Source organism: Apteryx mantelli, chromosome 6 (assembly GCF_036417845.1).
Source record: "Apteryx mantelli isolate bAptMan1 chromosome 6, bAptMan1.hap1, whole genome shotgun sequence".
Classification (NCBI taxonomy): domain Eukaryota; kingdom Metazoa; phylum Chordata; class Aves; order Apterygiformes; family Apterygidae; genus Apteryx; species Apteryx mantelli.
The window spans coordinates 45,081,128-45,105,930 of NC_089983.1; the positions used below are offsets into that span (position 1 = coordinate 45,081,128).

The window sequence follows — 24,803 nt, forward strand, 5'->3', positions numbered from 1 at the left end:
TATCTGACAAAATATACAACAGTAATTGAAGGAGATCCAGAGATAAATAATAAGGATTATTTATGAAAGTATGAGCAAAATTTAAATAAAGGAGTACATATTTAGTGTAACATGTAGAAACAGGATATAATTGAAGCATAAAAAATAAGGAATAATAGAAACGATTGAAAGGCAGTAATTCCTTTTTCATCTCCTAAATGACACCCTCTTTCCCTCCCAAATCAATCCACCTTTTGTATATTATCCTCAGACACACAGGTGGATTCTATCATAATAAATTCACTGAGCAAAAAAGTAGAAAGTAAATCCATTTTCACAGCAAACATACAGTCAGAGGCTGCATGCATTAGAATCTGCATATGTTTGGTTTGTCCATTTTCTGATGCAGCTACTGCATCTGAATACTTTAGTGAGCTGAGGCTAACACATACCGATGAAAACAAAAGAGGAAAGGAACTGATACAAAACTACAGGCCTAGTCGTGCTTATTTTAATTCTGTCCTGCTGTCACAAGCTTGGCTCTCTTTCCCTTCAGATAAGGAAATTTTGTCTGAATATGGTATGTGAAACAAAAACATGTCATTTTCATTTAAGACGCAAAAATATTTCAAAGCTTTTATACAACTTAAGATGTAATTATTTTTCCATTAATGGATATAAGAATGAGTTGATGCACTAAACGTTGTCTTCAGAGCTTGAAATTGAAAATATAAGCCAGAACATGCCGTTCACTTGTTCTATCATGCACTTTGAGGGGAAGGCTTTATGAAATATGAGGAATGTACTGCTAAACATGCAACAAGATTGCGAGCACAGATGAACTGCCTTTAGCATATTCCACATAAAAGGACTCTTAGTTGAAACTAGCAGAGCACTCAAGGATGCATTATGATATAAGAGTAATGGTGTGGAGTTGAACATACTTGAAAATGGATAGTTAGGAAATAGAAAATTAAGATTTGGAGAGTAACATTCAAATGTAGTACACAAAAGAAACTCTAGTCCCCCCCTCCAATGCATTCAGCAGAGTTTGGCACTAGAAGGAAAATTATAATCGTTCTATGTAAAGTAGAACATTTCTCTATCTCTCCTACTGATGTTGGCTGCATATTTCTTTCAAGCTGATACAGCTCAATTAGTACAGTGATGCTTCACGCTCAATACCAGCGCAAAGAGATTTTGTGGTAGGGGTCTGCATTTCCAGAAGGCCATTCAGAAAGTGGAATGGGTTGGGTAAACAGAGCATTATTTCTAGTTCAGAGGTCTTTTCAGTTTTAAATCTAATATTATAACTAATATTATTATGAGAAACTTCTGCAAATCATGATACTTTTGTTGCATTTTGTTCATTTAACAGAAGCCAATAGATATAATCGAACATACAGGTTTATAATGAATATTTGCGTAATTTTTGTTTTACTTACATATCTCTGTGATCCATCATATTCACACCTCTCAATTTTTCCCAAGCTGCCATCTGAAAAGTAGAGTTTCTCTGCCCTATGATCAATGGTAAGTCCATTCGGTGTGAGAATATCTGTACTAATGATAACCTGTGCATTCTTGCCCGAGAGGGTAGATCTCATGATGCTTGGGAGCTGCTCATTCCAGTTAGTCCAAAACATTAAGCTGTATTGAAATCAAAATAACAAACAAACGAAATCATAAGATACATTTTATAATTTAATTCTCTTTATGAAATAAGTATCAGAAAAAACATATGCCTTCATAGATAATTATGAATGTCATCTGCAAGTAATTGCGATAATCAATAGTGAATAAGAAAATGTGATAGTCAGTATCCTATAAATTACAGCAGCTTCCTGGTTCATTAACTTGTATACAAGTACACACTTCTTTCTCTTCATAGGTCTGTTTAATTCTGATTATCATGTCTTTATACTAATACACCATTATAGATAGATATAACCTATATAACAATATAAACTTAATTCTGATAACATGTATATTAATAATTTCTAACAGTGAGATTCATTTGTATCTTTTCCCATATTAGAATTGTCATACAGACCAAGGGGCTGATTTGCAAAATATTGATAATGAGGAATCAAGTGGTCTTAATATGTTTCACAGGAAACACAATGTTGCTACTGTTAAACAATAGGGGACAAAGTTATGGAATGAACTCTGGCTGTAATTTATACACTCAGAAGCACCTGTACATAAAAAGCAAGCAAAAAAAGATTTTGCCTATTCCATCATTACAAACTCCATCAGTGTTTAGTCTGTTTATTTAAGATACCGAGATAAATCATATTTTACAAAAAGTGTGAACTCACACATGGAAATAACCTCCATGACTATCCATGCAAAAAGGGAAGTTCAGCTATCTTGAACTAAAAATAGAACATAAGGCAGAAATGTGGCCTGGCCTCCCCTAAATGGGAAGGATTCTAAGATGCAAAAAACCAGACAGGTTTCCTTTCTTCCAGAAATAAGAGAAGATTAAAGTAACTCAAATTTGCAAGACATTTACTAGCAAAAGGATCAAGAAGAAATACAAACACTCCAATTATCTTTCCAAGAAACCCAGATTTCTTCAGAGTAGCAGGAAGTGAACTAGACTAGACTTCTTTCAGGGTGTTGTGCACAAGTACGTTAAACCTACATCTCATATAGTTCTTATACCACACTGATTTTATTTATGATAAATGTATAGATCTATCAATTTGCCAGACAAGAAACTGAAATTCTCTTTCTTAAAGCCCTAAACTCATTTTGTTTTTACTTAAGCAACCAGAATAACATGTATGACAGAGGAAATCAGTAACTATTTATCCGTGCTGTTAACAAGTAGCATTAGCTGATCTTTTCCTTGAAAACAGCTTGAATTTTTTAAATGTACCATGAAATGTAATTAATGCTTGATCTGAAACATATAAACATATAAAATGAAGTATCTTAATTCTAAAATTGCTTTAAAAGTTTAAGACTAAATTTTGTCTCTTAAAACAAGAAATCTACTTAACTTTCAAAGGGTTAAGTATATAAGCTGTCTCTGAATTAAAGAACTTCTGCTCTTTCCTTGGCATTAGGTAAAAATCAAAATCTGGTAATAAAGATACAATACACACTTTTGGCATTCATCTAGAGCCAATACATGTGGATGATCATCTTCCGACATTGTTAATACCGCTTCCCTGTTGAAAGCTCCTCGACGTTGCTGGTCAACCGTGTGCCTCGTGATGGAGGATGTGGTAGAGCTGGTCCAATAAAGAGTGTCCCAAGCTCTATGATAAGCAAGTCCCTCCACAGAACCAACATCTGAAAAACATTGTTGGAGAGAGAACAAATGAACGCCTTTTAGCAAAGGATTTTTTTTTTTTTTCCAAAGTTGATCTTGCAGGATCTCATAGTTCAGCTACTTCAGCCTACCAGCTTTTTCAATTCTTTTATAGTTTGACCTGTTTTTTATTAGAATCAAAGTTTAATTATTTTTTCCACACACAAGGTTTTTTTCAGGAAAAGCCCTGGAGAATAAGGTTGCTATTAATATCCCTGCACTATATTCATCAACTCTTACGCTCATTAAAAAAATAATTTCACGACAGTGTCCTCAGATAACACATTAGAAATAATAAGCTTTTATTCAAAAAGCAAGTAATTTAGTCACAACTTTAGACTTCATGTAAGCCAAGGCTTGGGTTTATTTTTACTAATTACTTGTATTATTTAACATTATCTTTGAATGCATTTTCTAAACACAGATACACACTACATCAATAGGGATCAAAGTTGGCCTCTTATTATTAACTGAATAGACTTTTTTTTTTAAATACCTGAAAAATACTGACCCCCCCCCAACTCTAAAGATTTTACCGTTAATACATCATTTAGTAAGCCACAATACCACACTCTTTCACTCCACATAAAATACGTGAGTTAGAAACAAATGATATTAACGGGCAGCTAAAGCATATATTTAATATCTAGAAAAGATAAATTGTAGACTACTGATTCCAATATATAAAAGTGACAGACTGAGAAACAGGAGCAATTATTTCCTACCATTATTTTTTTGAATCACTACAGAAATGTATTTTGATTGCTTCACTTATTATTTTGTTAGAAACAAACAATTTTAGAGCAGAAGGTTCATACAGCTAATTAATGAACTACAGACAGCAAAATCTAGAAATATAATAAGGACTGCAGTATGCTGATTATTACTATTTACCTTTGGCTTGCTGAGGATGTAATTTTTAGCTTGCAATTCATATACAGAGAACAGAAAGTTCCAAAACTAGTTTGATCACACAAAGTGCTAACGCTAAATCAGAACTGTGAGGCAAACCACTGTTTATCAAGTTTTTTTTATATTTCTCCTTCCAAAGCATTTGAAGATCTTCTGACTACACTTTCATGATATATCTGTAGAGAAGTCACAGTGACACCGTTAACAAAAAACAAATTGACTCTCCTTAAAGAGGTGAAGGGACATAAGAAGTGTTTTCCTACTTTATTGAGGAAAGTTCAGGAAGAAAGATGTATTCAGCTCACTTACAAAAGAACTTAACTTTAGCAAAGGCATTGAAGGCAACTTGAAAAATACAAAAAACTCTTTTGACCATTGCAGATACGTAGCATTAGATAAGAATTTTGTCTTTGAAAAAAATGGAGGGATTACAAATATATATTCATTTTTAAACATAGTATTTAGTTGTCTTATTCAACTTGGATTTTAAGCATTAAAAACACATACCGAAATACAGCACGTTTTATTTTTTTGTTTTATGCATCATCTGTTGGCATCAGAGATAAGCAACTATTTGAAACATCATATCATGACAGAGATGTGCAACTACCTACTTAAACATTTAAAAAAAATTAAAATATGCCTAAATGAAAGTTTATTGAATGAATTACAGTTTATGTAGTTTCCAGGTATGTCTGCACTATCAATTAACTCAGTTTCTCAGTTTATTCTTGGGTCTTCCACCCTTAAGCACCCAGATCACTTGCATGTTACTTTATCCCAGGGAATTCTTTTGGAATGAACCAATTAATTACTTCTGAGATGAAATCCGTGTAGGCTTCTGCTGATAATTTGCTTCTGAGGCAACTCCACTTAGGAAATATAAAAAGACCACAGCAGATTTCATTCCTTTTGCCTACAGAGTCCTCCCAAGCACTAAAATCTGTACGCCTCAAACACACCTTAACTTGCTCAAAGCACGCTTCAGGGCATACAAAAAATATCCCTGGCTATACAACATCAAAATGCCACGCTGGTGTGCTGACATTATGAACAGCACATGATTTTAGGTGGTATGAACTGAAAGAAATCCAAAAGTTATGATTATTTCTCAGAGGCAGAGGAGCACAACTTGGGATCTAGAGGAAACCTGGTCTGTCCAAACCATCCTAGGGGCACTAGCCATGCACTGTCCACAGAAACCCCTCTGCACCCCGGTATAGGCCCAGGCTTTATTCCCAGAGCAGAAATTTGTGGAGTTCAGGTACAGGCTCCAATACACTTCTTGGCCACATTACAGTAATCTTTGCAAATCTTTCACTAAACTGTAAAATTAAAAGAAAAATTAAGAAGTGTGATAAATGAGAAGATAAACAACCAGGAATACAATTTTGGCTTAGTCTATTCATTTTCACTAAAATTACATGCTGAATCCTCCCAACTCACCTTTATTTAAAGTTTTCTAAACTAAAGGAAAGTTCAGAAAACATATCAACATTTTCTGACCAATTTTTCTCCTCCCCGCCCCCCCCCCCCCAAGTCTTTGGCTTGTGGTTAAAGATATGGCCCCTAGGAGCTGAGGATTTAACTGAGATTTGCTGCAAATCACATTTTTCATTCAACAAGTTAAGAAAAATTTCCATTTTCCTCTCATGTAACCTCCTGTATTTCTACCACCACTAAACTTTAGCTGTATTCCTTGTCTGAATTTCAGGCAAGAGATTTTAAAGTATACTGTTAAATAATGTAGCTAAAACAATTTTTTTTAGCAGGCAAAAATAATCATGTTGTTCCTGCCACAACTAGAATGAAGAAAGTGCTCTTGAAATATAAGGTTTGTATGTGTAAGTTTACTGATAATTTTTATATTTAAGTGATAAAGAGAAGAACTCCACTGTACTATAGGAATCAGAAAATATACCTTCACATTTTTGAAGTGGACCAATGTATCATACTGCAACTCCAAATCAAGGTCTTCACATTGTGACAGAGGAAGCTTTAATTTAATATTACTATTTATAATACTGTAATTTCTAATTTTTTAGGAGAAAGAGTCATTGGAAGTTATGCTATCTATGGACACAGGTAATCTGTTAGCATACAGATGAAGACTGCATCTTCTTTTTGTTTTAATAAAAAAAAGAGAAAGAAGAGAGAGGGCTTCCTTATTAAATGATCACATCTTTGAGAAAGCTAAATACGGAACTATCAAAAAGTTCAGCTGACAAACTTGTAGATGATAATGTTTTCATACACCCCACAAATGCATTTGGGCTAAAAACTTATACTTTTCTTAAAAATCTATCATTCAGAGCAATCTAATCTATTTGATATAAGACACTAATAGACACTCATTAATTAGAAAATTGTCTGCTGCAAACACATACCAAACACATTTGGTTACCTCTATCAAAAGTATAAATTTTGAAGTATTTATACCAAGCACTCTCCTTAGCACTCCCTTGACTTATTTGCCAATCAGCTTCTAGTTTTATCATGTTGCTTGCTTATGAAATTGAGAACTCTACAAGACAGAATCATTTCATACTTTTTAAAAGCATAAATCTGTAAGGAAAGGTGGCTCTCAAGACAATGGCAAAAGACCTAGAGAACAAGTGCTAAACTAATCCAAGATTTAGATGGACAATACAATGGACAATACAACTAACTTTGTTCTTACTAGTGTTTACTCTGAACTGGATGAAGCATCTTCAGTACAACATGCAAATTATCAGTGCTAATACTGTATTTTTGTTAATGTTTTTGATGTTTTCAGCTTAAAATATACTTTTGATTTTAGAGGTTAGTCAAAAACCCCAACATGCATATGAATCGTTTTACAGTGTAACAATTAGCATTGATAAGAACACGTATCAACCGCAGACAAAGTCTCTTGTTCAGTAGCCTCACATTAAAATTAAAACCTTCTATCAACTTCAAACCGCCAAAGACAGGATACTGGAGGAGATTCCAAAGCAACTGCACTCCAGGGTTATGGCATTACCATTTTGCATCACAACTATTTTATACTTATTTCATACTGTTAAAGGGATATTCTAGAGCACATATATACATTTTTGTGTTGAAATTCATTTATCATCAGCTATTCCATTACTTTAAAATATATGCAAAATACGAGCTCATCGACGCTATTTGGTGCTACAGTTTCATCCCCAAATCTACTGACAGGATGAAAAATAGTGATTTGTTTACTCTGAGCTTCATATTTTCAGAGCAGCATAAAATATTCTGAATTAGTAATGCATAAAGAAACTGGAAATGAAAAGAAACACATTTCTTTCACTGACATTAAACTCACTGAATTAAAACACTGATGGCATTAGATGCCTACAGCACAGATTAAATTTATTCTAGCCATGAAGCAACAGTTTATGATTTTCACATGAATAGCATACTTAAATGAAAGGAACATTAATACAATATGATATTAATATACAAATACTCACATTATTCACCTGCCACTGACATTCTGAATTAAATCAGTAATGGGGTGTATAACTGATTAAATATCTACACAACAGAATGCAACAGCTTATGATTTACTAAGGCAATGGTAGAGTGATCACATCATTACATTGCCAAATGCCATCTATCACTTTTACTGAACTTAACGAAGATGGATTGCATCCCACAGATGAGATGCAGCCTATAAATACTGTCCTGCTGATCTTCATCTGACTTTCCCAGGGAACAGACAAGCAACAAATCAATAACTGAAGAGCTCAGATTAGAGCTCCCTCTTTATTGCAAATACAGAATAAAAATGCTTAAGAAGATAATGTTTAAATTATCTAATAGTTCTAGCCACTGACTTTTGGTAATGTACATACTATTTCTCAGTCTGCTAGATTTAGATCTTCTACCTTTCATTTATGAAAATCCGTAGAAAGATTACGGTCAAGACTTTCCCAATTTTGACAAGGACTGCATCAGTACAACTGCCTCTTTCCTTTAATTTCATGTTCTCACCTACTCCATTTTTTTTTAAGAAGTTGCAAAGCAAAAAGATTTTTCAGCTTCATAATATGAAAGTGGTTTTTTTTATACAGAAAATTATAGTAAAATTGAGCATAAACAGCACTTTGATATCAGAACTTTGGAAAATGTGTTACTATCAGTACTTAACATTAAACACCTGCTTGATTTTTTCTTTTTTTAATTTACTCTCCCAACTACATTTCACACTTTACCTTTCAGGAAACAGCCTGCCAATTGCTTTACCAGACTGGTCATAGGAGATGATACTGCTCTCTGCCACTCTGCTTGTTTAATGTTATGGTGATAGATACCAGGTGGTCACTATTCGATCTGAGGTGAAAAGAATGCCTCGAAAGCAATAAAACACCTGAAGGCTTTAAAGTACACATACTTAACTAACTGCACCATCAGCACTTTAATTAAGTCTTTACTCTTCTACTTTGGTCAAGTAGCTATAAAGTAGGAAATCATTTCTGCATATAAAAATTCTAAGGAGACAATAACAAGGTATAATTAAAGAATGACTAACAAGATAAGGTGTATTTGTCTCGAAAATTAGATGCAGATTCTATTCCATCATCAATCACATGTAAAACTAGGTCATCATATTGAAAATTTCTGTCAAAAAGAAGGTATCAAATTTGGCATAAACAACTTTGAACTGTAATAACCAATTATTTCATTATGCTTTAGCCTATGAATATTATTTTATTAGTCATTGTAAAGTTTGCTAAAATCATTCCATAAACAAGCAAATAGCTATATCACTTTTAAGAGCTGTATAATGCAAAACCATGCTATTTGCTATGGCACATTAAAGCTTATTAAATGCAGTAAGATGGCATAAACACAGGCTCTGGGTTCTTCAAAGCAACAGCTATCTTAAGTTCAACACCAGAAGCACCTCCATGGATATAACCTTAGCATTCCTTCAGTCTGAAGTAGGACAACAGGAAGGAATGAACATTTGTTGCGAATAATCTAAACAGAAATACAATGATTTAGAAATAAATGTAAAATCCAAAAAAACCCCTTTGTTTCTGTAGAACGTATAATATTAGATCTCTTATAAAAAGTTTTGTGACTTCCTAATGATAATTAAAAACTCAGTCCATACACAAATTAAAATGAATATACAAATACTGGGTAATTGTTCAAGGAGCACTTCTAATATATTCAGCAAAAAGAAACTGCGTAGATATATTTTTGGATTGATAACATTGCTTCTGTTGGTATCAGTGAAGACATATAAAATACTGTCCCTAGTTACTGTACCTGTGAAATAAGTACAGTGTGAATGACAGGCAGGCACACACGAAGTAGGATGTTTATTGCCCCTGCATGCATCCTGCTAACAAGCAGGATGTTTGCTGCCCACCAGTGATTTAATGAAGGTCTACACAAAACACCTGAGGAGACTATTCAGACTAGGAAACACCCAAACCTAGTATAAGAGAGAGCATGAACCTAACCTGTGGTTGACAGCTTAAAGCATGCTTATGTGAACTAACCAACCAAGGAAGAAGTACAGGCTGGATGGGTAGTATTTCTGTGCAGTGCATTAGGTAGGGATTAAGGGAACACCTACGACTGGACTTCTGGTGTTCAAGTGCCTCAAGCTGGATTCCAGGGTGCGCGGCCTGCGCTAGGGCCTGCTGCTTGCAGAAGGGATCTAGTGCGTGGAGGTGCACTAGATCCATGAAGCTGGGCCTTGGAAACAGATAGCAGATCACTCATCTACACTTGGTGAATACGTACATGCTTACTAATAGGGGGTTAGAGTCAATGCAGTACTGATAATGTAAATAGGACAGAGATACCAGAAGGAAAAGCTGATCCTGACAGGATCAATCAGCAAGCGCTATAGTGTCTGTGTTTAGTTTCATATGGAGGATGACAGAAATAAATTATTCACTCTTATAAACATTTTCTGTTACTCAGACAGAGCTATGCAAAAAGGTGTGAATACTCAGAGAGACTAAGTTTCAAGCTAAGAAACAGATAATTAATAGCAGTATTTCACATTTTACATGATTTGAGTTTAATTTTTTTTCTATCATCACTGCTAGTTTTTCTACATTTTGCTCTGTGGCTTAGCTTACTTCTGAATCAAACGGATGATGAGCTCAGAACTCACTATGGGAAAACAGAAAAAGCACTATTTTGTCTTTTTTATCTGAATACATATGGAACAAGCAAGCAACTCTTTAAAATTCAGAAAATAGCGATTTGAAAACAGTGAGTTTATTCCAGAACGATGCCTATCTATGAATAAATTCCGGGTTTCTTTTTCACTCTCCATTAACAGCATTTTCAAAATATCTGTGTCACAGAGAAACACACTAGGGTCAAGTCACAACTCAGAGTATTGTCCTAACTTTCTGTGATAAATAGCTTTATCTTCATCAATATAACAATTACTTTTTTAATTCTATTTCTACAGTCCTGTGGACCATAACATGTTTCTTCAAACAGTGAAGTAGTTACTTTTTCAAGGAAAAAACAAAACCAAACGTACCAGAAAGGCTTCTCCCAGTCCTTCTTCCCTTCCTGTCCTTGATACAATAAGTATTTATCTTTTAAAGGGAAAATGAAGTGTTAGCATTGTAGAGAAATAATTTTTTATGAGGAAGTACTACATCTACCCAGAAATCTTTTCTTCTTCCTACAATGGGTATAGACCTTACAAAGTGTTTCTTTGATGTCTTACTGAAGGAAACCAAATCAACAGAGATGTAAAATTGCAATACTCTGTCCTCTATTAAGCTGGACATAATTTATTTCTTGGTTAGGTTTAGGGAATGGCTTAGGCACAGCAGGGGACAACCTAACAAAGAGAGGCTGATACATCATATACTTAAGGAACTACACGGAACTCAGCAAATTAGAAAAAAAAAAATAATGTTTTTATAAGTGTATCTCTGTCCCTCCCTCTTTAAATATAGTTTAATTTATCATTACTAGTTAGCAAGTGTTATAATACCATAACTTCATAACAGTTAAAATGTCAGTACAAGTGAGATTTTAAAAGCAGGAACACTTTTAGAACAGAAAGTTAAAACAGCTAGAGATGAAATGCCATGTTTTATTACTGTTGCTAAATGAATTTTAAAAAATCTTCACCTTTGTCCTGGAAGACTTTTTTTTCTAATTAAAAGAAGAGCCCACAGGATCCTTTATGCATTATATGTGGTTTCTCAAAAAAAAAAAAAAAAAAAAAAAATTAGCCTTACATTTAAATCGATAAAAATTATAATTGTCATTACAGCAACTATCTCAAAACTAAGCAACGTTTACAATAAGTGCCTACAATCATACATTTGTGTTGTTCCTGTCAAAGCAGAACCAAAGGATTCTAGGACAGAGATATTAGAAACATTACTTGCAGAATAGCAACAGTAGGGACATACTGAACTGAAAGATCAGTATATGTGAGTTCTTATCACAAATACATTTTGGAATTTCCAACCAGGAATACCTAAACAAACCACAAAATGTGCAAATATTTCTATTATATATATGTATATATTCCTATAATACAAATATTCCTATAATATATAAATATTCCTATAATAACAACTGCTTAATATAACATTAGTAAACTTTATCTACCTATAGCAGTGGTTATTTACTGAACAGTTAGTAAATTTTATCCACTAATGATAATATGTAGCAGCATCCAGAGACAAAATATAGTAATAAACCAGACACTTTGCTTTTTGTTAACAAGGTAGCAGTTGTAACAATAAATTTTACTTTTTACTACTAAAATATCCTAAGTTTTACATTAGCCTCTTGCTTTCCCCTCCTTTAAAAACTGAAAGTCTCCGGGCCTATATTCCACCATGTATAATTATATATGCATATATATTTATAATAATAAATGCAACCCATTTACAAAATGAGGAGCAATGATATCTTTTCAAGTATTTATTTTTATTAGATTAAAAAGTTCTTTCTTGAAGAAAAAAGCTCAAAAATTAAAGGGACCTCACAGTGTACCAAATGTAATGCACTGTAAGAGAAATGGGAACATAAATGCCTTTTTGACAGTTAAATTGGACCAATTTAGTTAGAAAGAATAGTAGCACACATTGAAACACCTTTAAAAGATTCAGACTGTAAAAAGCCTTGCAATGCATCACAGGATCTGACACTTTGTTAGCAGTGAATAGATTTTTGCCTTCTACAGACACCAGCACCTGAAGTTCAAAACAGAAGTGGAATTTTTGCACGTAACACTTCCTTTTTTATACTGTGAAAGATGTGACATTAGCAAGATGTGTTAGTCATTGTTTACATAATTGGAAAAAAAAAACTGAGCTCATTGAGAGTATTTAATCTTAATATTTCTTTTTCTTCCTCATTTGCTTTCTTTTGCCTTTACTTTCATTTACTCCCCTTCTCTCTTCTTCCTAACTTATGAGTGCTGCTACCTTAAATCTAGCATGAATCTATTATTTGAACACTTCACTATTTCCCAAAGATCCACTGAGGCAGGCTTTAATTAATGAACTTTAGTTATCTTAAACTTCTATGATAAAAAGAAGACTACCCTAGTGGCTTAGATGCAGAGCCTCTTTTAAAAACTTTTTCTTGGATGAACATAAGGCTTTGAAACTAGTTAGGAAAATGAAAGCAGTTTTGAACTTTGCACTGTGCAAGCGAAGAACCAGTTTTCTGAATGTAGAGGTATGTCACTTGACTATTCATTTTTGTCTCGATAAATTCTTTCAAACACGATTGACAGATTGAACCAGAAACTTCAGAATATAAAGAACCTTGCAAACTTGTCTGAAAGAGACACGGTGGTATTTAATGTTATCATTATTAGATGAGCATAATCTTGCCAGATCAACACTGCCAGTATTGCCTCTTTCTACCTTCTTTGTGACTCCTGATACACGGCACCTAAAGCCATATACAGCTGCAATCTGTCCTTTCTTCTGCTGACTCTGCACACTTCAGAAGATCAGTCTGTTGTTAAAGATGCAGCCTCTTCTTTTTAAACACGGGATCCCATCTAAATGGTAAATACACCTTCAATTGGGTTTTCAGTATCTCAAACAGAAGATAGACAGTGAAGAATGAAGAAGCACTGAGATGGCAGGCCTGAAGTCTATCTGTGGATTGGGCTTTAACACCAAAGGTCTGCAGGCTCAGAGACGCAAGTGGTTTCCCCTGTGGAAAGACTATTACAAGTCAGCATGGGCTCTTCAGCTGAGCACCTTAAACCAGGACACTACATTTGGGTATAGGGCATTCACAGAGCATTGCTCCTGTAACCACCCCTCCTTTCCTCATGTTGTTCACATTTTGGTCTCCAGAAATGCTATGACACAACTTCTTGTTCCTTGCCAATGCAAATTATTCAGCAACTAGCATGTCATCTACTGTTTAATCTTAATTTGCATTTATACTGGTTGGAGAAGGATAGCTCACACAGATAGTTTATCAGAGAGACGGTTTAAGATGTGGTCTTCTCTGAGTTCTCAGCTGCTTGAATTTTAAGAGTTTTTCAGGGCTGCTGATTCACGGTGTTCATGTTCACTGGAAAGGAGGAAGGGACACAGATTCTCCTCTGGCATTCTGCTTCTAGGCAGGCAGAGAGGAAGGGAGGCAAAAGTGAAGATGAGAGGTTTAGCAGATGGTTTGTGAATTAGGTCTTAATCTTGGATATTACAGAAGAAACAAGCAAGGATTATCCCAACCCAATTAGTGCAATTTTGGCCTAATGGGCCAATTCACTGTGGTAAACGTGCCTAATTGGAAATAAAAAATTTTGGCTAGCCCAGGACAGACTAAAGTGTACTGCTGATCATTATGATTTTAATTTATTTAAGACTCCCATTAATTGTTTGCTCTATCAAAACCACAAAGAATCTAGCCTTTGGATAGTACATGCTCTTCCACTGACTTTCTCTGGGTCAAACTGAGACTTCCAATTCCACATAAGAGCAATCTCTTTTCAGATTATCACATTATTAAAAAGAATATCAGCTCTGTTTATCAGTTGACAAACAATAAACTGCCAGTGGGAGACATGACATGAGAATCTGTTGAGGGGACAAGCAGGTAATATTAAAAATCTTTAGTATCAAATAGATTTGTTTCTGTTGAAACACTCATTTTCAGTCTTTTCAATCTACTTTAAAATTTCTTTCACCTGGAAATGTGAAGATAGGTCCATTTAGATCTACAAAAGATTGAAAGTATTTCATATATATATCTTTTTCAGAGTGCATGTGAAACTACCTCAAGTTTGAATATTACAGAAACTGGTTCATAAGTGCTGTTCTGTCTAGAAGTGATTAGCAATGTAGAAAATACGAGTAAAATTCTCCCCTGGGCTCCCTTTAAAAGGAGAATAGAGCCTATTGCTCCAAATGAAGCTGATAATCAGCAGCAATTGTAAAGAGGTCAGCTTTCCAAACACCTCTTCATGTAACTCTGTGCCTTTAAATGCTACTATTTCTGTACTTTCTTTCTGTATAGTGTTCTGTCACCCCATTTTGATCTAGGTTTTTAGTAATAAATTCTCCCAGAGAGACTGGCAACAGTCTAGAGCTCTATGTCAGGTAGGGTTGAACAGAAATTCTAAAGAGAGTATTCTGAGATGGCCAACCCAAAGTATTAATTTAAACTCCGTGTCACTTTCCCCTAAATTTGTTACCTTTTGTATCTCCTTTTGTTGTTAATATCTTACTTCAAATTCCTACAAAGCCTGCAGAAAGGATTTGATTTTTCTAGGCACTGGTCCTCACAATCAAAAGCTCCAGAAAACTTATGTGAAATTAAAAATACTCCTTTCCGCAAAGTGAGTCCTGCAGGATTCCTCAAACTTGAACAACAGAGAAAGTAGGTATCAGCATGTGTTTTCCAAATATAATGCATTTGACTGAGTTTTGCTTTGTTTTACAAGGGACCACCACTGACAATGAAAAATAGCAATGCTATGAAGGTTCTTCATGGTTTCTGAGGGAAAAAGGCACCTGGGACACTGTCCAGTTCCTGAAACTGTAAGACTACATAAATTTTTTCTAAACAGGTTCATATAGCTTTCACAACACAAGAGGATACAAAAGTACACAAATATACAGCAAGCTTAAGTCACAGGCTACAAGCAGAAGCAACCTAATCTGTGTAAAGTGAACTGTACTGGCTGCCCATTTAATCTTTACAATTGAAGTGGAACAGTGGCGGGACCACCTAGCCACATACCTACCCATTTCTTCATAGACTGATGCTTCTGGAAGTGTCTATTTAAAGGAAAATTGTCAATAAAACTTCTTATGCTTGCTTTGGAAGGAAAGGCTAGGAGGACAAAACACATGATACAGGTGGTAGTCATGTCACTTAACACATTTAGAATAGGTATCAACACGATGCTAAGCTAATTTTAAGAACATCTACAGACTGGATTAAACCACGCATGATGCTATAGTAATAAAATCATAAGGGATACTGAACTGTTAATTGATCACCCAAAAGAGTATTTTGTGGGACACTACTGCAAGAAGGAGATGAGTTTTTAAAAATTGGCAGTCAGGTGTAGACAAGGAAAGATTAATTCCATCCAGTTACTCATCATCATCATAAAAACTTTTCTTTCTTACTGACTGAAGGAAATAAAGCTCATTTTATGAGCACAGTTCAAAGACTGGAAAAAATCCACTGCAAAAAGCTATGCCACACAAAAATAAAGATGTTAAGTTATGGCACTCTGTGCACACTACGCATGTGTTTTTTATTGTTCTTTCTTCCTGATGAAGACAGAATCCTATCAGGTACTCGGTTCTTGGTGAGTTCTAAATCTGTTTTTAGTGAACTGGAACAAGTTAGATAAAGTTGTTTATTTGCTGTAAATCTACTTCCCGTGAGCTGAAAATGTGTTAGCTAATGGGTTGTTTATGAGTTGCAAATCTGTTCAGTGAGGTGAAAATTTGTCAGATAATGGGTTGTTTATGAATTCTAAATCAATATTCAGTGAGTTGGAACTGTGTTAGATAATAGCTTGCGTATGGGTTGTAAATCTGTTTTCAGTGAACTGGAAACATGTTAGATAATGGGTTGTTTCTGGGTAGTAAATCTGTTCTCAGTGAGCTAAAAACATGTTAGATAATGGGTTGCTCGTGAGTTGTAAATCTGTTTTCAGTGAACTGGAAACCTGTTTAATAAAGGACTCTTTATATATCATAACTCTGTTTTCAGTGGGCAGAAAAGTTCAATAATGTGTTTGATTTGAGTGGCATATCTGATTTCAGTGAGGTAGAAACCCATCAGCTAATGGATTCTTTGTAAGCAGGAGATCTGCATTCAGTGAACTAAAAATCTGTGACAACGGTATCTTGTATATCACATACTCTATTTTCACTATTTGAGTTAAATACGGAGTAATGTTTTGCATGAATTGCAGACATGGGCTTAATGAGGTAAAAAGGGGCTGTACACTTGTTAGAACCATATTAGGTATTTTTAATGCAATTTCATATCTCTTTCTAATAGAAAGAAAACTTACTATAAATGCTTACCAATAATTTTGGAGCAAAAATATAACATATGTCAAAGATGTAGTTTTTAATCTTGCAATAAAATATTATTATTGAAATCTGTCAGCTGGCTTCCATTTAATAATTTCTATGTAATCACACGTAGTCAACATGGAAATCAGAAAATATTAGAATTTTAAATGTCTTACAGAGAATGGAATCACTGCTGTCGACTAATCCCACCATTCCTTTTCCTTTATGGATACCACTGTTAGTCAAATACTTGCATTACATCAAGCAGCACCAAGAAATACTTCCCCTGATTAAACGGAACTATTTTCAATTTACACTGAGAGAAAAGAATCAAGTGCGAAGCCTGTGGAGAGGAAGGAGCCACGGTACAAAAATGCCAGTTTAAAGTGAATGACTGAGCATAAATAAAAGGGTTTTCAAACCCAGAAAGGAGAACAACAGAGAAGCACATACAGGGATGTGATATCCCTTCTCATTTACAACAAAAACACAACCAAAGCCTTTCTACAATACAAACAACACTATTCACAAACATATCTCAAGCATATACAGTTAATTTTTTGCAAGGATAAAAAAGACCACCTGACATTCAATTATTCAGAGTGCTGACTCTGCTAATGAAAAATGAAATCAGGCATATTAAGATTACAAGTAAAAACACTACCTACCAATTTTTTCGAATTATAATTCTCAAATATGCTTTGTGGAATGTCTTTAGCTCTTGTACAACAACCTATTATAAAGTAATGAGAAATACTTTATTGTTCTTTTAAAAATCCATTTTGTATCTACATTGCTGCTTCACCAATATTTCTTTTTGTCTGTTTTAAATGTAAAAATCTCCAGTGGTTCTTCATGTAACACTTTTCATGTTTTCCTACCACAGCAGAATTAAAATACTGGTTGTATTCAATGACTGTACACTTCTGTGAGCTCTTTGTGTCTCCTGTGCAGGTAATCTCAACTCTGAATCCCTAGCTTTTAATGCGTTGTTAGCAGTAATGAGAACATCCCTACAACATTGCTTATTTAGTCTTTACTATACCTTAATGTGGGTATAATCAATTTCTCAAAAATATACAAATATAAAAGCTCAAAATAAAGAACGACCTTGTATCACATGTGAAATATATTTTTCCAATCATTAGTGTGAACAATTATCTTGATTGGGAATACCTTCCAGTAATCACAGCACAGAGGTATGTGATGACACATTTATCCAGTGTAAGTTGTAGAATAAAGTTTCCTTAGTCTGCAACTGTTCAACTTATGTATTTTCTAAAAACATTTCCAACGATATAAAAGCAACAAAGTGTAGTATGTTCTACATCAAAATACTTCAATTTTTCCCCATTACTTTCTTTGGACTTGTTATTAAATTGTTTGACTCCAACAAATAGCTAAATTTAGCAATGTCACAGGCAACATAAGAAATTGGGTTGAGAGTTATCCACAACATAAAAAAAAAAAAAAACTGATAAAACATATCAGACATGGCGAATGGCTACTGAAATGAACTGCAGCCCTAGAAAAATCTGACAGTAATCTAAAATAGCAGAGAAGAAACATAATAAATAGATGCACCTAACAACTGACTACAAATGAATGAGGTTTATTACATATTTTAGAACAGTTAAATTAGAGCGAAAAAGTAAAAGGCAGCATAGATCTTTTGAATTTAGTTTTAGAGCACACACTTTTGTATGTTTACTATTCAGACTTTGCTTCTCATTCATCCATATTCAGATTTCCTTCTATTCTAATTTTACCACGATAAACCTAATTTTCAAGTACACCTTGTATTAAAGTTATTTTAGTCTCTGTTGATGGAGATTTCAGTGCCAAATCCCCCTAAGATTTTACTGAGGGAGCGAGGCCTCAGCTGCAAAATGTGTTGGGTACGCTGTCCCAAAGACTTTGGCGATGGTATTGGTGTCAGTCCCCTTGAGAGAAGCGGCAGGCTGCAAGCGTTCAGAAGCTAGAAACCCTTAGGTCTCAGGCACTGCTCCCCACCAGTGTGATGAATGAGGGCACAGTAAACGCGCTACGTTACTGAGCGAGCCTCCCCTTAAGAAAACCAACAGCGTAGGCTGGAGTTTGCCTCTGCAATGATAACTGGGCAGGAGTCGCGTTTCTTGAAACAACTACAGGAATGGTGAGTCAAGCTGACATGCTGAGCAAGGTCCCAGTATTCCTATCCTGGGACGTGGTCGCATCAGCTGCAGTATCTTACAAGACTCTACCCCTAGCAACTACAAAAATAAACAAACAGTAAGTTCATTGCATAAGGGGACTTCTTCCGTTTCTAGGCACTGTACAATGAGGTCTTGATTCAGTAGTACAGCTCCTAAAAATCACAGTAATACAAATGGAGCACCATCATCATCGCCTCTGTTTTTAACGAATATGCTTCGTATGTCATATGGCTGTTAAAAATAGATTGTTTTAAAGCTGTAATACTAAAAGATAATGTTTAAATATATCATATTGAGATCAATTACAGTAATTGTGCTAACTGTGGTAAAACTTTACTGCCTTTTTACGCTATAAAGTCAAGTGATATCAACTTTTCATTTAGTAAGGGTTACTGAAAGAAAACAAGTGTTTGGGGAAATAAATTCTTACTTACTTTCAATCAGCACTTTTCTGCCTGCCCAGTTGTCTTTAATTACTTGTATATTTCCGAAGTGTGCGTCACTGAAGAATATGCGGTTAGTACCTCTTCCCTTCAGACTGTAGTCAAAAGCGAGAGCTATCACATTTTTGAAGTACTCTGGATTTTCGTATGGCTGCACAGGTGAATTTAAATTGGTTTCATCTGAAAGATGTATACTTTTTAATATTGTCCTTCCTGAGTACAACAGGTAACCTTCATGTCTCAGGCAAGTAACTCCATCTTCTCCAAGATAGCCATGTGCACAAGCACACGTTCTCTGCGCGTTGCCCCGATAGAGGCAAAGTTGATGACATCCACCATTATTCTTGGCACAAACATTAGTACCTGTAAGAAGAAAAGAAATCTAGCTTTTATAATATTGCATTTACATAAAAATATGTCCTAAGTTAGGTGTTTTTTTTTTTTTTTTAGGTATTTCAAGAATTCTTCATTTAAACTATTTCTACTTTATTCATGAGTAAAACAAACGGCAAAAGAGAATATAACTTTAACCAAAACCTAAAGCCAATTTTAAAGAATCCAATCTGTGAACAAATATAATTCATGTCCTTTCCAATTCACAAGAGTATATATTTTATATTTATGAAATGATTAAATGGGTTATTCCTCCATAATCAGCTGAAGACTCAGAGACTGTTATGAGCTGTTTCAAGTGGTTTGAAAGATTTTTTTTAAAACACCTGTTACTTGCAAAAAGACTCAAATTTTGATACACTCAGTGTACAGTAGTCTACGTTACTGTTTTTAGACAATTTCTATCAAAATAAAAACATATATATTAACAGGCACAAAACTGTCTTGATCCAGTTCCCTCCTCTTAATGTAAAGATATTTCCTAACATTTTTCTAGTATCTTTTGAAACATGACTTTACAAACTTACTCCCTGACAAATGCATAACATTAAAGAATCACTGTCAGATTAGTAAACTACATTTGTTACAAGCAACATTTAAAGTTACAGTAATTGTCAAAAATTAGAAGCTATTTTCCTTTGTCTTTTTGGACTCTGTATGAAATACTATTATAGTTAGCTTTGATAATTTAGTTTCTGTTTCTGACAGCACCTTCCATATAACAATTCAGCTCTTTCAGTATAGTCATTTTCCCATTTCTGAAGTTTTCCCCATAGTGAAGGAGACAAAAACATTTTAAATAGACTGCTATCTGGTAGAAGATCATAAAAATTTTCAGGGAATATGTAGCTATCTGAAGGTACTATTGAATATTTTCATTTTCTAATTGCTACATTTCAAGAGGAAGATACTTTTAAGTAAAAATAATGGTGATGAGGCAGGGTTTAAGTTGCTCTTAAAATTAGAGAAGTTGAATTTTGTGTTCCTAGGCAAGATTATATGAATAATGCACCTCTACAGTCATGGAAAATCTTTTGGAGAGTTAACTGTATACATTTTTGCCAGTGGTTTGTTTTAAAGGTTCTTTTAAGTTTTATTAGGCTAGAAAAGTTAATATCTGTTTGGAAGGATGAGAGTTTGAGAAGAGGAAGAAAAATAAATGAATAAGATTTTCAAGCTTGTAAAATATCTATTTGAAAATTTCAATGCTTCCACAGCTCACCAACTGCAAAGATCCTTAAAAATGGCCAGTGCTAAAAACAGTTTAGTCAGGGTACGTCCTCGCACATGTAGAATAGCACTGAAGGAGACGAATCTGCTTGCAAATTGTACTGCAGGACTGGCTCATCAGAAAGGGTAAAACAGGTGTTTGAAAAAAAAGGATTAATCACTTGTCAATCAGCACAGGTTTTTGTTAGTGTCAGAAGATCAGGAAGCTAGCTAATTACATTGGTTTCTTTCTTAAACAGCTTTAACTATTTCTAGCTCAATAAACTTAAAAAATTATGTACTAGAGTGATATAAAAACATTCCAAAAACATTTTTCACCTGTTTTTTCCCTTTTGTCCTCCTGGCTCACTGACAGCCCCTCCCAAAGACATTAACCATTTGTAGCCTAGTAAAATTTGAAAAATGTATTAAAAATCATTCAGTTATGTTTTTCAAACTAGCATCAAAAGATTTTTAGCCTCAGTAACCGTTTCTCCTACTCCTAAAGCACTCAAGTCTTTAAAGCTATCAATAAAAATCATTACATGTAAAGAAGCATTTTATCCAATTGTTCTGTTTTCCTAATTCTATAATACAAAGCCCTTCCAAGCAAGCAGACATTAACTATTTCTAGCCCAGTCAAAAGAAAAGATAAAGTTGTGCGAAGATTTTTTAAATCACAAAATACTATGCCCATAAAACTGTGAAATTACATGCAGAAATTCTTATTAAAATCTTATTAAAATCAATACAGTTCACCAAGTCATTTTTTCAGAAATATTTAAAATTCCCTTGAGAAAAGAAAAGGAAATAGACTGTTTTTCTTATCAATTTTTAAATATGTTTTCTTTCAAAATGCAGATTTATTTTACACTTCATATTTAATACAGTTAGTCAGGAAAGATGTATATTCAGTAAAAGAAAGAGCATCTTCAAATATGTAATGCTGCGATTAAAGCACCTTTTGAATGCTATCAACACCAGAGGTGTATCTGTATTAAAAAGTATATGCAGTATTTCAGTAACATTTTCTTTCTTTCTCTCTTCTTTTGGGTATATATGTAAAATTTTGTCTGGATTGCATGGTAGCAGTTTGTTCAGAGGAAATCATCCTAATTTTTGGTAGACTTCTAACATATTTTGCTCACTGAAACCAACAGAAGTCTTATGTTCTTCACAATGGTGATACAATTCTGTCTGTCTGTTCTCACAAAATTGTCTTTGCCTTTCAAAGCCTCCTCAAAACTGACCTTTAGGAGGAAAAAGATAGCTAAAAGCAAGATTATTTTTAGCCAGATAACTGAAAATAAAATTTAACCACCAATATTGTAAATCAGAAGAGTATAGGATCCAAATTAAATTTCTTTGGCACTTTGCAAAACAGATTGAATACAAGCAAAGTTTGGCTATCTACAAGGTTGCTTTCCACATGAAAAAGGTAGGACCCCAAGCCAAGGAATTTTGGGAAATAAATATTTGAGAGACAGAGGTTGGGAATTCCTAGGTGTGGAACAAAATTCTGGTTTGCTTTCCAATAGAAATCTGAGATTACGCTCTTGAAAGCACAGTTCAACAGCCATCTCATTTCAAAGACTTTTTGTATGTTCTTTTGTTATTTAAAAAAACCTGAAATGACAGGAAGTTATTTGGTTTTGGATTTTCTCCTTTAAAACACCCAGAAATATTCTAGAAGAAACTGCACTATATAGTTTCTTCAATAGCATGAATTTAGTTAAAATATAAAAAGAAAACCCACCTTCAAGAGTAAAAAGTGGAACTATAATAGAATCTATTGCTACAAATCAGTAATTAGTTAACTTTCTTTATACTCTAATATACATAGATAGTATGAGGTGATATTAAAACAATTAATAGCATCCTTAAGAACAGCTAACCTTTCTCTCGTGCTCTATTAAAGACTTTCACTTCCTTCAGGTTTATTCCAAGGCCAGTCCTCATGGTCACAGCATCCGTGGCCTCATTCTTGTGGCCTCTTCTAATAGAGCCATTTGCATGTGCTCTGCCAAAAAAGTTGAAGATGTCTGATCAACAATCCTCAACTAATTCAAACCAAACAAATGACTGAAGGGCAGTGGAGAGCTCCCCTAACATAAGGTGAAGAAACCTACTCTCATCTATGACTCTCATCATATGTTTTAGCTCTGAGCATCAAAAATGCCTTTTCTTTGGAAATTGCATAGCTTTCTGAGATCCATTCTGTGACCTTGCTAAGGAATGGCTAATCCTAGAAAGGTGAAGCACCTGGGACTGAAATAACATTTTGAGACTCAAATACTTATGGAAAAATAAATTACCTGTCAGACCAGTAGATGTAAGCTCCAAACACTGCGACTGAAAACATATCCACATTGCTCCCTGACAGCACAATCTCCCGATTTCTTCCACTCTCAAGGTCAATTCTTTCTATCTTGTCGGTACGAGCATCACACCAATACAATTTATTTTCCTAAAGATTAATTTTAAAAGAAACATCAGACTTGTCCAAGTATTTTAATAAGAGTTATTAAGATTATACCAAAGTGAAAGACCAATATCCTTTAATGAAACATAACAAATACTGTGCATCTTTATATATATTGGAAGGCAGAGGAACTAACCTCATAGTCAATGGAAATCCCATTAGGCCACGCAATCCCCAGGCTCACAAGCACAACCTTCTCAGACCCATCTAAGCGTGCCTTGCCTATGCAAGGAGTCTGTCCCCACTCCGTCCAAAATAAATACCTAAAATGTTGCAGAAATTACCAATTAAAATTCATCGTGAAAATAGATTTGAAAATGTGCAAGCCTGTACTTCAACTGAAAACAAAATGAATGTACCATTAACATGAAACAGGCATTTAAAAAAAGATAGTAAGGCTTACGCCTTTTTAAATTATCTTTTGCAGTTAAATGTATTGCAATATTTGTTTGATAGACAGAACATTTTGTTGAAACTATTTTTTTAAAATTATATATATGAAGTCATTCTTAAAATTGCAGTGATTCGGTCAATAAGCAATTCTATTCTTAGAGAACAGACCTGTGTTTACAGGAATAAAACAAACAGAAAAAATTCCTTTAAACACAAACTAACCCATGTAATACCTACTAACAAATGTTGTGATATTACAGTAGACATATGTCTAACTCAGAAATATCTTAAATACAAAGCAGGAAGCCGCGCTACGTGAAACGGTACAGGAGAGGAATTTTATTTGGGAAGAAATTATTTCCCCTGGTCTCCCTAGTGTTCATGGGAAGAATTCACATCTTAATTATCCAAGTATATCTTGCCAAAATTACAGGCACAGTAACATCAGTAATTTGGGGTGAGGAGCTAGGTCAAACTTCTGTCCCCTACCTGTTACTTCTCAACCTGTTGCTTTGCGTGTGGCAAATGAGGCCAGTTAATCTACATAGAGCGCTTCCTTACTGAACAGGAAACTATGGTATAGCTTCAAGTAAAAGTAAATATCTGTATTTATACATAGATATATAAAATATTTAAAAAAGCACATATAAATATACATATATTCTGAACAAGAAATCTCCCTCTAAGACAACCTAATTCATGTAGCATATTTCTGCATGAAGAGAAGTATTTTCAGAGCAAATATTCATAAGAACACACCAAAACACAAGTTAATAATATACTCTATTTTACTGTACACAAAGTTAACAAAACATATAAACAAGATCTCCATACTATGTGGAATGTATTAGTCTGCTTTTAAAGACTGCAAAACTCTTCTGTACATTACTGAACTGTACTACCTGTGTAGGAATCTGTTTGAATTAACTACATTTGATTGGATTACTGGGG

At 34.3% G+C, this 24,803-nt stretch overlaps 1 protein-coding gene across 1 annotated transcript in view; it reads right to left on the reverse strand.

The window, feature by feature from the left end:
- LRP1B (LDL receptor related protein 1B) overlaps positions 1-24,803 on the reverse strand; it is a 752,762-nt gene that overhangs the window by 161,114 nt on the left and 566,845 nt on the right. Inside the window, exons 38-43 of the mRNA XM_067299399.1 lie at positions 23,596-23,722; positions 23,293-23,444; positions 22,873-22,997; positions 19,367-19,738; positions 3,096-3,285; positions 1,425-1,629 (exon numbers count right to left, since the gene is read on the reverse strand). Of these exons, the coding sequence (XP_067155500.1) occupies positions 1,425-1,629; positions 3,096-3,285; positions 19,367-19,738; positions 22,873-22,997; positions 23,293-23,444; positions 23,596-23,722 (1,171 nt within the window). The remainder of the gene's footprint in view (positions 1-1,424; positions 1,630-3,095; positions 3,286-19,366; positions 19,739-22,872; positions 22,998-23,292; positions 23,445-23,595; positions 23,723-24,803) is intronic.